A 13,815-nucleotide genomic window follows, 5' to 3' on the forward strand; every position below is an offset into this window, starting at 1 on the left:
CTCACCCATATTCCTTTATACTCGAATAAAATTATTGGTTCACTGAGTTGGTGTCTGTGGTGTGTATAGGGTTCCCTATCTGGGGTGAAGTAGCTATGTGTGTTGCATCTCCACAGGAAAGGTTTTGTCACATCATAGTCGCTATTGTAGAAAGAGTGTTGAAAAAGGGCTTAGAGGAGGTAATGGCTGACTGACTTAGGAAACTGGAAATTCTTCATTTCTTAGTATCTTAGTAGGATTTTACTACTGTGAAGAGACACCATTACCAAGCAGTCTTATAAAGAACAACATTTAGTTGGGGCTGTTTACAGGTTTTGAGGTTCAGTCCATTAACATCAAGGCAGGAAGCATGGCAGTGTCCATGCAGGCATAGTGCTACAGGAGCTGAGAGTTCTACATCTTCATTCAAGGGAAGCCAGGAACAGATTTTCTTCCACTTGAGTAGAAGGTGGGTCTCAAAGCCCACCCCTACATAAAGACAATTTCTCCAATGATGCCACATGTACTCTAATAAGGCCACACCTCCTAATAGTGCCACTCCATGTACCAACCAAATACAAACCACCACATTTAGAGAAATCCACTTTAGCTTGACTTTAAGCATTAGCAGGGGATTTCCTTGAGAGTATGCCTCTGCATTCTAAGCTTCCACCATGCAGAAATGGCCATGGCCAGTGGTACAATAGTTCATGAGATTGATGTTAAATCTTGGGACATTGAGGCATTGTCAGAGACACTGAGAAGGATCTGTTCTTCTCAATGAGAAAACAACTTTTGTCTAACTCACTCCTTACTTAATTAACTTTATGTAGGTAAAAGGATGCGTTCTTTAGCATAAAAGAAATCTATTACACAGGGCACATCCTTGATCTTCATCTGCACTACATGCTGCACTTGGATTTCTCAACCAAAGGACCTAGTGTGGTTACAATCACTCCACAGACCAGCAAGACTGTAGAATCTTATAGAAAGAGCCTACATGATTGAGTCTGACGATCTGAAGTCTTTTGGGTTTGTTAAATATTTTGACCACAAGGAAGGCTCACATTTAGCAAGCATTATTTGCCTGGTACATAAAGAGAAGATAATTATTCTTCCTAATATGTGTCATAGGAATTAAGGCTATGTATGTGAAAGATTTACTAAGTGAATATATTAAGACAGTGTTTTAGTCACCATTTATTCCTGTGTCACCTGGCCTCTTGCTTTTCTTCTGACTCTTTTCCTGTCTATTCATCTCTATTATAATGAATATATGTCAAAAAATAGTGAAAACTTAACTGTTATGCTAAGTCCATGAAATGTTATATCTACTACTTATCAATAGTCAAGCAAATAAATGGTCAAAATTTTCACAATCTGACCCTTCCCTAGATCAGCTTTCCTAAAGTTTCACTTGCTTGAAACTTGTAGATGATAGGACACATTTCTCTAACACCATGTCTTTCTCAAGAATTTAGAAATGTCAGGTGGGTACTGGGCATGACCCTAATTCCACAGACTGATGAAAGGTACATAGTGTAAATCTTTCTCAGGAGGAAGAGGAGGTGAAAGAATAAGAGAAGTAATATAAGAAGACAAAAGGCAGTGTAATTTAGAAATGTTCAAGTAAATAACAGAATTTCAAAGCTTTTCTAGCCTTGTCTATAGGTACAATAAGCTTGAAACACAAATAAAGACTGTGTATTTATTTTGGTTTCTGTTTTAAAAAAATGCTTTACACTGATACACTTACCAGGCTTATCTGTTTATATGTTATTCTTCAATGTAAGGAGTTAATTTTTTTAAACTTGTTGACATAAGGTGCTTTATGAAGAAGAACAACTCTTGGTGTGGACAATGACTGGATTTCATCTTGATACTATGTAGTGCCTACCCCATCTTTAAAGCCTTTCCATCTGCAATGATTGCTTCTTTGAGCAAATTTAAGTTTAGCATTTTAGTATTCCAATAAGTTATAGCACCATTGTTCAGTATTCAAGAGTGTTCTTTATCATGGCAGAAACATCCAAAGGACTTCTAGCAAAATGATATTTTTGACATCTAAAATATAAGTATTTAACTTATCATTGTATATGTATTAGAACTTTCTTAGTACCAGTGAACATATCTTTTCTAGTTCTGTTCTGTTTCTGTGACAAATACCGACTTGGGAGAAGAAAGAGTTATTTGGTTTACAGTTCCAGGTCACTGTCCATTGTTGATGGAAATCAGGTTTAGAATGTACAGGCATAACCACAGAGGAATTCTGCTTATTGGCTTAATCTTTGGCATGTATAATAAGTTATATTTCTTTAAAAATTCCTGTCACATCTGCCTAGAGAAGGTGTTACACAAAGGGGACTGAGCCTTCTCACATCAATCATGAATAGAGACAAGCTCTTGCAAACATAAGGCAATCTGATCTAGGAAATACTTCAGTTGAGATTTCCTCTTTCCAGGTGATTATAGGTTGGATAAAGTTGCTAATAAAACTCTAATCAGCATCCTTAGCATTCAGACCTTGCATGATTTCTAAGTTCTATGCTAGTTACTAGAACCTGCATGTTTTACATTAATAGCTGACTTTAAATCTGGACAAGAGAGAGTATAGAATGAAGCTGTAATGTTCAGAGATTTCAAAAATAGTCCTTAGAAATAAGAGTGAAGGACAGTAAAAGGAACTAGTGCCTACTCAAAGTGGCTCATAACCCTCTGGGAGCTTTTGAAAACAAAATAAATTAATTATGGATTAGCACCCATAGAAGAAAAAAAAAAAACTCCTGGATTCTATCTTGATATCCAGAATTGGTAGAGGAAAAGTAGGAGTCCAGATAACATGTGAATAGAATGAGAAAATGGCAAAAGAATTATTTTTTCAAGCAGCAAAGTTATCATGTTATTTAGCATGAGATTAATTTTCAATGGTTGCTAAAATTGGAGGGGCAAAGAATAATAAAAGCAAGATAGTTTTACAGCTGCACAATACTGACTAGAAGGATAATTGCTGTTTACATTTTGTTTTGAGTTTTTAGAGAAGGCTTTATCCTATATATCTGGGGGGCTGGGTCTGGAACTCACAATGTAGCTGAAGTTAGCTTTGAATCTGTGGCAATAATGTCTCAGCTAGGAAGAAGTCATGAGTCACATGAGTGGTGGCAGAGAGTGAATAGAGGCATGAGTGACTACAAGGTAATTATTAGTTCTGTAGGGAAATATAGTACTTTCTGATGAGAAAAATGGTGATAAAACTTAACAGTAATAATGAAAGGTAATTATATCATTTGACCCCTGATATGGAATATTTAAAAAGGTCACAATTAAGGCTGGAGAAATTGCTCAGATATTTATAGCACTTGTTGATTTTGTAGATAACAAGACTTGATATGAAGGTCTGATATGGAAGCTGATTTAATGCCCTATTCTAATCTCCATTGGCGTCAGGCATGCATGTGGCCCAAATAAATACTTGTAGACAAAACATTTATATGTATAAAATAAAATACATCTAGAAAGAGACACATCATCACCAAATAATGTATACGTATAACTTAATCATAATAAAAAATTAGAGAAACCTAAATTGAAAATCAGTCTAAAAATACTGGAGGAATGGTTCTTTGATTAAGAACATTTGTTGCTCTTGCAGAAAATTCAGGTTTGATTCCAAATGCTCAAGGTGGTGCTTCCCAACCATCTATAACTCTAGTTCCAGGGGATCTGAGTTCCCTCTTTAGATTACTGTGGGTATTGTCATGCTTATGCTGCACAAAAAATGCACACATGGAAACTCTCACACATATTAAGTAAGATAAAATAAAAAAAATTTAAAACAAAGTATCATGGATAAGAAGACACTAAAAAAAGGAGGTGGGATTTTCAGCATGTGTGGTGAGGGGTAGGGATAACAGAATGAAGAGTGTTACCTGGGCTACCAACAACAGCCAGCACTGAATGTTGTGTGGGCCAAACTGAATATGAAATATAAGTGGAAATGCCAGGGACCCAGCTAATGTGGCCTCTGGTATGACAGGTTATTATGTAAGAGTAAATGGATAATGATAGGCAAGGAAGAAGTAACACATTAGTGATGTTAAGTGAACGTCCTGTGTGGCTGACAGGATAAAGCAGGGATTCTTAAGTTCTGTATTTCTTATAAGAGGAGGGTATGTACAGAAACAAGCAGGAAATTGTGGATGAGACCACTCTTGGCAAGACCACTCAGGCTACTGGGTACCATCATGAATTTATTAACAGCAGATCAAGGACAGGCACAATGGATGTGAATGTCCCAAATAACCGCTATAATCTTTAACTACGCCTTGATATCCATCCTTTTGTGTGGCTCTCACTACACTGTACGAAGAAATCATCCTCTAGTCTTTCTTTAAGATAGATATGACCACTCATTAAGATATAAGTTCTGGAGTGTAAGGAAAATTATATATAACATCCATGACGTATAATAACATAGAGGGACATACAAATATATTCCTAACATGAACATGATGTATTTGAAACCCAAATAGTTACCTGAAATAACAAGTTGCATATTGCATATAGGGAACAGACCAAAGGAAGTAACTAGAGTCACTACATGCTTTACTCTTAGATACTTTTATGTTTCATTCTATGATGAAAGACAGCATATTTTGTAAAAAGCATTATTTTTTTTGTGAGACAGGATTGTTATTCTTGACAACAAACCTAGTAATTTGGTAACAAATGAGGATGTAAAATGAACAATCAATTCATCCAGACAAATTTTGATGTTATAAAATCATATGGAAGCAAATCAGCAGTTTCAATGATGTGCAATTGTCAGCAAACCTCTGTTTTACCTCATGTTCTATAATAGGGTCAAATAACGTACCTCTTTGGGCTCAAAGTCAGGTATATGTGAACATGCTGTATCATTCCTCTGTTCTTCCAATAAGTCACAAGTGCTTAAACGATCCAGGGCATAAGCCATAAGATACACAGCTTGTTTGACATTGTTTGTGATTCTTAGCTGAGACGTATCCAGATAGGTGTTTTTAAGATCTTCCAGCTTCTCCTCTCCAGTGCAGAGCTGATCAGACATGTCATACAGTCTGTCTTCTTTACCAGTCATATTCACTCTGTGGTCCACATTGTAAGGCACACTGCTGTTGGGCCAGGTACAGTTAAAAGCAGTTTGCCAGAATTCAATGGTCAAGACATCATTTGGATTCTTGCTAGGGTGTACATCATAAAGGAATTCCTTTAGTCCTGGTATAACACTTCTTGGTATTGCAAATCCAATAGTTCCACCAAAATAGGGGAAATACTCAGGCTTTGCAATGAGAGCAGAGGTAATCCAGGCTTCACTGGCTATCCATGTCCTGTCAGTTATGTTATGATGAATCACTTCCAGCACAAATGGGCCGAGGTCAATGTCAGTTGAAAAAAGCACAATGACTTTGGCAGTGGAACTTTTTATTGCCTTAATAGCTTTTTGCATTTTCTCATTGGAGTAGACTTTTGGAATGGTTTCAGAGAAAGCAACACAGAGGTTGACAAACTCCATTCTTTCCCTAAGGGATTTTACTCCATATTTTCCATAATCATCATCAGATGCAATAGTACCTACCCAGACCCAACCAAAGTGTTGGATAAGACTCACCATGCCCTCAGACTGAAATTTATCACTGGGTGTTGAGCGATAAAAAGATGGAAACTGGAATGTGTCACTAAGAACTGCACAGGAAGAAGTATAGCCCACCTAAAATTAAAAATATATATATTTATAGTTACTAGGAAACAGGAACCAACTTTTAAATTATATCTTCAGAATATTGAAAGGGAGGAAGCTGACCAATACTTTCTTTGCCCTTTCTGTAGATAATGATTTTCTACTGGTGTTTCTACTTGTTAGATCAGGGATGCCAACCATTAAGTTGACACTTAATATCACTGCTTTTCATAACTGAGACAACAGCAGTGTCAGGAAGGTAACTGATCACTCTCCCAGACATTGTTGACTCCCTGAGTCAGGATATCCAGTCTCTTCATCAGCTTTAGCATCTCATGTGCAGAGATGATGGACTTAGTCCAAGTCTCAATCTGCTCAGTAGCATGAATTTGCCTCTTGTGTGCTCTACCGGTCTCACCTCTACTCCCTTATTCCTACTCTGCTCTTTCTTCTCTTAGTTTCCTCCTGTCAGGACTCCTGAGTATGTATGTCCTAAAACTTGACTTGAGAGAGAAGATAGATTGGATTACTGCAACCAGAAGCCTAAAAATTATTCTCCTACAAGGTTACTAGAAAAGTACTTAGGCAGATAGATGAGAAGCAAGACTTCCTTTCCTGCTCAGTAGACATGTTTTGTACTTAGCTTTTAGGGAGGCCTAGGCATGGAGATAAGGTGAGCATGTATTACTGACATTCTTTCTGTCTCTTTGCTGTAGTGTATCCTCTATTTGCTAACTTGCCTCCCCATAAAACATGTTACTCTCTCTCCCATCCAATCTCATGTACTAAGACTTGACTTCCAGTCTGATGGTCCATAACTCTTTAGCTCCAACTTATTCCTTCATGAAAACTACATTACTTCTCTGTTGTCTTTTCTTCTGTCCCTTTTCCTGTTCTTATTCCACTGGCTAATGTTTGTATTTTCCTTTCTAATCACACAAATAGCAGAATCATGGAAACTATTGTGTAGGAAGGAATCCCTTTAAGAAGAAATGATATCAGATTTCTGAGGTTTGGAGAATTATTTATCATATAAAATATTGTTACTTGTACCTTTTGAGTCTTTGTTTACCCCACAAGAAAATTAATGATAAGTTATATGTTTTGGTTTTTTAATATAAAGACATTAAACAGAAGATTTAAGAATGTTTCCAGATTTACTAAAAATTGGGAGAATGTATCTAGAAGTTCTAGGCTGTGCTTCAGTTCATTCGAGTTTACTGGAAGACAGAGCTCATAGCAGGTGCACTTTGGATGAGGTACATACATTCCAACTAACCAGCCTTTAAATTAAATACTATGTTTGGCTAGGGTTGTGGGTCATTAGTGCAGAATTTGTTTACAAAAAGCAAGTTCCTAGGTTTAATCTTCAGTATCACAAGAGAAAAGGAAAGAAAAAAACGGAGAGTGATAAAGAAAGAATGAAAGAGAAAAGAAGGGAGAGAAGATGAGAGGAAGGAGAGATGCGTGAAATACTGCCATTAAGTCAGTATCACCAAATAATCTTTTCATTATTCATATCAATGCATTCTGACCCTTTAATGACACTGCCTTTGAAGTAATTCTAGGTTCCTTTATTTTCCTAATAATTCTTGCTTTGCAATTACTTATTCTTGTATTGGAATATGCTGCTCTCTTTAGGTTTAAAATAACCCATTAAGTTAGCTAATGTGAAATCCCAATCTCATTTAAGCATGTCAGAGCGATGATTTTGCTCATGACTCACAAGCATCAACAGAGACCCAGAGAAAAACCTGTGCCTTAGTCCAACCACCAGTCAACCACCAAGTATTTATGGATGATCTTTACTGTGTTGTACACAGTGCATGAGCACTGTGAATAACTAGTGAGATGTTAATATCCTCATCACTACACCACCAGTTTATCAATGAAAGCATAATGCTCCAGGAGGTCACAAGTCACTCTAAATAGGCCATAGTGTCCACTGAGTTTGGTGGAGCAGAGTAACTGGAAGAACCTGGCCCCGTTTCATGTTATCTCTGTAGGTCAATTCATCCTCTCTGGACCACACTGTTATTTGCAATAATTTCTACATGCTGTTTGTATTTTTCTCTCTCCTTTCTTCTGTTCTTTCCTTTCTCCCTGTTCTTCCTATTCTTTCTTTCTTTCTTTCTTTCTTTCTTTCTTTCTTTCTTTCTTTCTTTCTTTCTTTCTTTCTGTCTGTCTGCCTTTCTTTCTTTCTCTCTTTCTTTCTTTCTTTCTTTCTTTCTTTCTTTCTTTCTTTCTTTCTTTCTTTCTTTCTTTCTTTCTTTCTTACATGGTTTCTGTATGTAACAGTCCTGACTGTCTTTGAACTCACTTTGTAGACCAGGCTGACCTAGAAGCCACAGAGATTCACCTGCCTCTACTTCCAAAGTTCTGTAACTAAAGGCCTGTGCCACCCCTCCTGGCACAGTGTTTGTAAATTTTTCTAAGTACATAGCACACTATTCCAAGTTACCTGAGGAATGTAATACAACCCCAGAATTCTTGCAGCAGCAACGGACAAGGAGGAGCCTCCTGCTCCAATAATTCCTACGAGATATTTCCCAGTGCTGTTTCTAAAATTGGGCTTGTTTTCTTCCTGTCCTGTAAGAAATGCTAAAGCAGTCTCCATTGCTTTGGAGACAGAGAAACAGGTGTCGAAGATCTGGTAGCCCAGAGTGTGGTTGGGCAAAATATCCTTCCTCTCATTAATCTCCTTGATGGTGTGGATCATGGTTTTCATCCAGCGGAAACCCCGGAAATTAAACCTGGAAAGGAAAAGCATTTGTGAGCCAGTGGCCACTAAGTGGGTTAGGAAAATGGGAAGCTTTTTAGGGAAGATGCTTCAGTTAAGTGAGCGATTACAGCATTTGCTGAAGCAGCAGCAGGTACCTCAGTTTTCTGCATGTGTCAAATTTTCACAAATGATAGTGCAATAGTAAAAGATTCAAATAGTAGTCATATTCAGTCTTTATAAGTGACTGCTTTACATTTTAACCTATATGTCTCTTATATGCTACATTATTTTGAAATTTCTGGTTATTTCTTTTCAAAATTGTTCTTCTAGTCACAATTCTCTTCACTAAATGCACCTAAGCATCCCTAGAACAGGCTTTCTCACTTCAATGGAGGTCTATAGGTCATGATTCTTCTCTCATTGTTTTGGCTTGTTATCCACTGAATATTTATTGTGACAATAAAAATAACTTTAATACATTAAGTACTTATGGCAGACATTATTAAAGTCAGCATGTAAATTTCTGTATTCTATGTTTCAATTACCCCATGCATCTTACTGTTGAGAGACCTTTAACTGAAGTTCTCTTCTTGCTGTTCTCATGTAAAAACATAAATATGAGCCTCTTATTTTTTTCTGCATCCATTAAAAAGGGACATGTTTACTCTGCAGTCCATCACCATATTGTTTTCAAGGCTTTCTAAGTGAAACAACACCAAAACCTCCTCTTCGTTTTCCTCCTGAATTCTAGCTATACTTTAACAAAAATTGTGCAAAAACAGTTTTTTAAGTGACTGTTCTCTTGCTATACTCTGTATCTAGCTGGACTACTTAATTGTATACCATCAGCTTAATAGGTACTTTAAGTTCAAGACCTAAATGTAACTATCTTTATTCACAATTTGGAATTTCCCTTCCTGTCTGTGTGGGTGCACATTCTGTTATGTGTGGAGAAGAGATACCAATGACAAGTCCTCAGTCACTCTCCACCTTATTGTCTGAGATAGGGTTCCTCATTGATTCTGGATCTTGACTTGGCTACTCCAGCCTGCCGGGAAGCCCTACTGGTCTCTGCTTACTGAGCATTTGGATAGCAGATTGCCACAACACCACACTTTTTTTTGTGTGGGTCTAGGACCTCTAACTCATGTACTTTTTCTTGCAAGTCAAGATCTTTACCAAATGAACCATCTCCCCAGATCAGTCTATTTAAGCTTTTAGGTTCCTCTGGTGTTATATAGTATAAATATAGTAATTAAGGTCCTGTTTTCATTTTTTTTTTTACAAAAAATGTTGATCTATGTAAGGAAAAAGAAAAGTAACCAAGCAATATAATTAAAACAAAGTGATGGAAATAGATGTATGAACAATGAAATTCAAAGAACATGCAGCCTAGACTATAACAGCTACACCAAGATTTGCTGGATGACAGAAAGATGAGGATGGGGCTGCTGATAGACAGCTGGTGAGAAGTTATTACAACTGGAGAAAGTTCCTCCAACTAGGAAAACATTTTAGGACTGAAGAGATAAGTATTTATAATCGCATATTGTGGATGGTAACACAATTAATGAAAAGCAGAAAACAGAAGAGACTAGAACACAAAAAGGCTTTACCTTTCTTTTAGTTTCTGAGTTGACACTGATGACATCATACACTTATAAATATCTTTTAAAGTAAGATAGACTTTCATTTCAAGAGGTAGAAAAATACCATCTGCTTTGAGCCTGTAACTCCACATTTCAAATAGCCAAATGATTAATTAGTTCTTCCCAAAGGAAAAAACTATCTGCCCCAAACTGAGTTATTTACAATATTGGAAAAAGTGGAATCATCTTTGATATCCAGTGGAGGCTTATAAGCTGTGTGTGAATATTTTCTATTATTAATAAAATGTTGACCAGGTAAATGATACAGTAGTGTGGATAGAACAGGCAGTGAAATGGGCAGTAGACATCTTGCTATGATGAAAAAATGCACAGAAGGGATGAGGGCCCCTTGAAGATGAACAAGAAAAACATCTCAATGTACATAAGTGATTATTGTAGAGACAATAATTCATTGGTTTTTATTAAGTTTCCCACAGTACTATTATATACTATGTACACGGTCATAAATTTATTTCCAAAAGAACCCAAAATTGGATGTAGAAAATAAAAAGAAAGTGCTTTGTGATGGCAGTGGAATTGTGGGCTATTGTTTTGTTTTCTTTTAATTTATGGCATTCTTTTCATATATAAACTCCCCACACATCTCTCTCTCTGTGTATGTAAGATAATATGCTCACAGACATCTATTCTATCCCAATTTTGTTTTTCTCTCAAAAGACTGCTGTATTTGAGTATGAGGAATTCCATTTTTTGATATGGTATCTTGTAGGAGACAGCAGTAGGGACAGAAGTTTTCCTGCAGGTCGGAATCCTATCATGAACATTTCCTCAAACACAAAGCAGTTCCCAGACTGCTCACTTGAACTTGAGCTTGTAAACAATTAACAGTGAAGCTGCAGCACACTGTGCAGCACCTGTGCTACTAAAAACTCAGTGTTCACACTCACCAACAAAGGTCTTCTGAACATGTAGATTCTCTTCTGCAGATGTAGTATGCAACCCCTGGTTCCATATGTCTAAGAAGCTTTTAGATACTGCTGCTGGTGGTCAACCAAGAACCCTCTTAGGAATAACTTTCTGAGAACCAACCACAGAAAACCTCTCCCTCTATAAACTTTAACAAAGTCAGAAAAAGCCAGATATTAAGAACGTGAACTGGAAACCAGGCTCCATGCTAACCAGTCTTTTCAGGCCACCCAGATTAATGTGAAAAAAGAAAAAAAGATTTCTCAATCACTTACCCCTCGCACATGGCTGATACGGGTACTTCGTCAGAGTTATTTGTTGGGATGGTTCTAGAGTGAATAGGAAATAGTCCTCCAATAACCATAGAATGGTTTTCAGCTTCTACATATCCAGACAAATTGAACTTGCGCAGCAATTTGCATGTCACATTCTCTTGAGCATGTAATTCAACCCATAGAAATACAGTTAACCCCAGAATCAAGCACATCTTTCTGCTGGCCATTTTAATATGGTGAGTTTGAGAAAAATGAAAGTGTTGAAGTGACACAGGTTTTAAGGAAGCACCTTGATGGAGTGTTGAAGTGTGTATGAGTCTAACCCAGTGAGCCGATTGCTACTCCTGACTAAATAATTTCATGTTGTAGACACAGATGTCACAATCAGCTGCAATTTATGGATCTGGAATAGGAGCTGAACAGTCATCTGAGAAGAGACACCTGGATATTCTGTGTACTTTGCAGTGATGAATAACGACAGAAGCATGGTATTCAGTTTGAAAGTTATTTTAAGTTGTAGAAACTGTCCCCTCCTGTTTGTCATTGTCAAGCTTATCAAGTGTTACTTCAGCCAACTCTGCAGTCTTCTTTACTCAAGGAAGAGTAAAGGTATCACGCTTCTCCACTATATCAAAAGAAGCAAGGGCAGGCCAGGCTTTGTCTTCCAGGCACAGAAACAACTGAATGAGAAACTGTAAGAACTGGAACAGAAGACAACGCCTAAAATCTGGGTTCTGCCGCTTTTATTAGTATATTGGTAAGATGGTCATACAGTTTCTGTGCCACATTAACCTCACAATGGCTAACTACCATAGAAAATTCTTGTATATTCCCAGGACTTTGTGCATGCCAGGCAGGCACTCCACTATGGAGCAATATCTCCAGCCATTTCTGCTCCCTTGCTTGCTAGGCCTCAGAGACAAATTTCTTGTTTCCAAATTAATTTATCATGATTCCAAGTCTCTCAGACGTCCCCCATTGCTCATTCTCAAACATTCCCCTTCCCATCCTTAGAATAAAGTTCATAGAATGTAGTCAGAATAAAATTCAGCACAAGTTTCTGGATCATGCAAAATGTGTGCAGCAGTTGATAACATGGTTTTGCTTCCATGAACATTTTAAGGAACTAGTAGATCTAAAACAACACTGATGTATATGTTTTACTTATATCATTAAAATTTATAATAAACTAAAAGCACTAAAAAGGGAATTTGGAATCAGCTATAATCCAGTCACCTGTTTGTATTTCCGTATCATTTCCAGTTATAATTAGTGCTCCCACAACACACTAGAGTGCTCTATCTTGTGTAAGATTTAATTTTTTCACATTCTCTATATTATCCAATTGAATATGAGAACATGGTTTCTATCTCTCTAATAAATAAATATACACTACTGAAAGAAATCCCCTCTCAATTAAAAAAATTCTTTCACATGCACTCTTCTAACTGTAATTCCCAATGTGCATATGTTTTTCACACGGTATCATTAGAATCACCAGTCACCCCAGCTACACATCACTATGATGCACATTGACAACCTTTACCTCAACCTCATTGTAAGATTCCTAAGCTGTTGGTTAAGCACTGTCCATCTCCCACTGACCTCAAAGAAAGATCTTTTTTCTAACTCACTGGTGAACTAGGAGCCCAAGCTCACTTCCCCATACCTGGATCCACATTTCTAAGTCACCCTGCAGTGACACTCCTGCCTTGAACAAGTGCTATTGGTGTACCATGTCTCTACAGAGTCTTCATTTTCCAAAGTGTGTGTGCCTCGTATAATGTCTGTTATATTTTCAAGGTGTTGCTGACCAGTCTCAGTGAACAATCTAATTCTCGGGGGCTCTCTCCACACATGCACTTCAGAGATTGGCTTCATCTAATAAAATGTCTCCCTGGTTTGGGACCACTCCTCAGTGCTAATAATAGGAGAATCCCTACTGAGCTTCTGAGCTTAGTCCACAACCTATCCAGAGTGCCTTGTAATCATGCTTCACTCAAGCTTGGCCTCCCTTTCTTCCCAGATGGCAGCTGTTTTAGGATAATTACTATTTGGTTGCCAAGGATACCTCTTGGCAAATTATGTTTATCACACACAGTGACTTGTCCTAATCCTCACAGGAAATGTTGTTCTAGAGACCATAAAAATATTAAGACATATTATTTTGAGTTATATTGTTATTTTAAAATCAGTACTTTATACTTTAAAATGGTATCTTCATGACTTAAATTTCTTGCATCATGAATTAGATTCAAGTCAAGGAGGCTTTTGATTTGCGCAACATCATTTGGTGTCCAGTTTGGGACCGTTCAGAAAACTGGTCTATTTCTATCAGGGGAACAGTGGTTTCATCCTCTAAATGCCATTGTCAGGAAAACGTGACACAAGTTCTCCTCTGTACTCTCACTGGGAGGGGTCTTGTGAAATACACATCCGTGGGAGCTCAATGCCTCATTTCCAAGCACACCACCTCAGGCGACTGTTCTGGTTTACCTTTCATAAATGAGCAGACATGCACTCCCATGGCAAATGCACCTAGGATAGGGA

General features: G+C 37.4%; 2 protein-coding genes across 9 annotated transcripts in view; one reads left to right on the top strand and one right to left on the bottom strand.

The window, feature by feature from the left end:
* Window positions 1-13,815, top strand: part of Vmn2r1 (vomeronasal 2, receptor 1) — a 142,676-nt gene that overhangs the window by 50,880 nt on the left and 77,981 nt on the right. Inside the window, exon 4 of one of the 4 annotated variants that reach the window (XM_006501760.1) lies at window positions 11,635-11,790. The exons of the other annotated variants lie outside the window; for them this stretch is intronic. Coding sequence (XP_006501823.1) covers window positions 11,635-11,733 — 99 coding nt within the window. The 3' untranslated portion in view covers window positions 11,734-11,790. Of the gene's footprint in view, window positions 1-11,634; window positions 11,791-13,815 lie in introns of those variants that run through there. 4 annotated transcript variants of the gene reach the window in all.
* Window positions 1-13,815, bottom strand: part of Vmn2r2 (vomeronasal 2, receptor 2) — a 55,188-nt gene that overhangs the window by 13,322 nt on the left and 28,051 nt on the right. Inside the window, exons 1-3 of one of the 5 annotated variants that reach the window (XM_030252330.1) lie at window positions 11,284-11,578; window positions 8,154-8,472; window positions 4,853-5,722 (exon numbers count right to left, since the gene is read on the bottom strand). In XM_030252330.1, coding sequence (XP_030108190.1) covers window positions 4,853-5,722; window positions 8,154-8,472; window positions 11,284-11,492 — 1,398 coding nt within the window. In that variant the 5' untranslated portion in view covers window positions 11,493-11,578. Of the gene's footprint in view, window positions 1-4,852; window positions 5,723-8,153; window positions 8,477-11,265; window positions 11,579-13,815 lie in introns of those variants that run through there. The other 4 variants (XM_006500810.3, XM_017319413.1, XM_017319412.2 and 1 more) reach the window with 4 other exon arrangements.

Source organism: Mus musculus, chromosome 3 (assembly GCF_000001635.26).
Source record: "Mus musculus strain C57BL/6J chromosome 3, GRCm38.p6 C57BL/6J".
Taxonomy (NCBI): domain Eukaryota; kingdom Metazoa; phylum Chordata; class Mammalia; order Rodentia; family Muridae; genus Mus; species Mus musculus.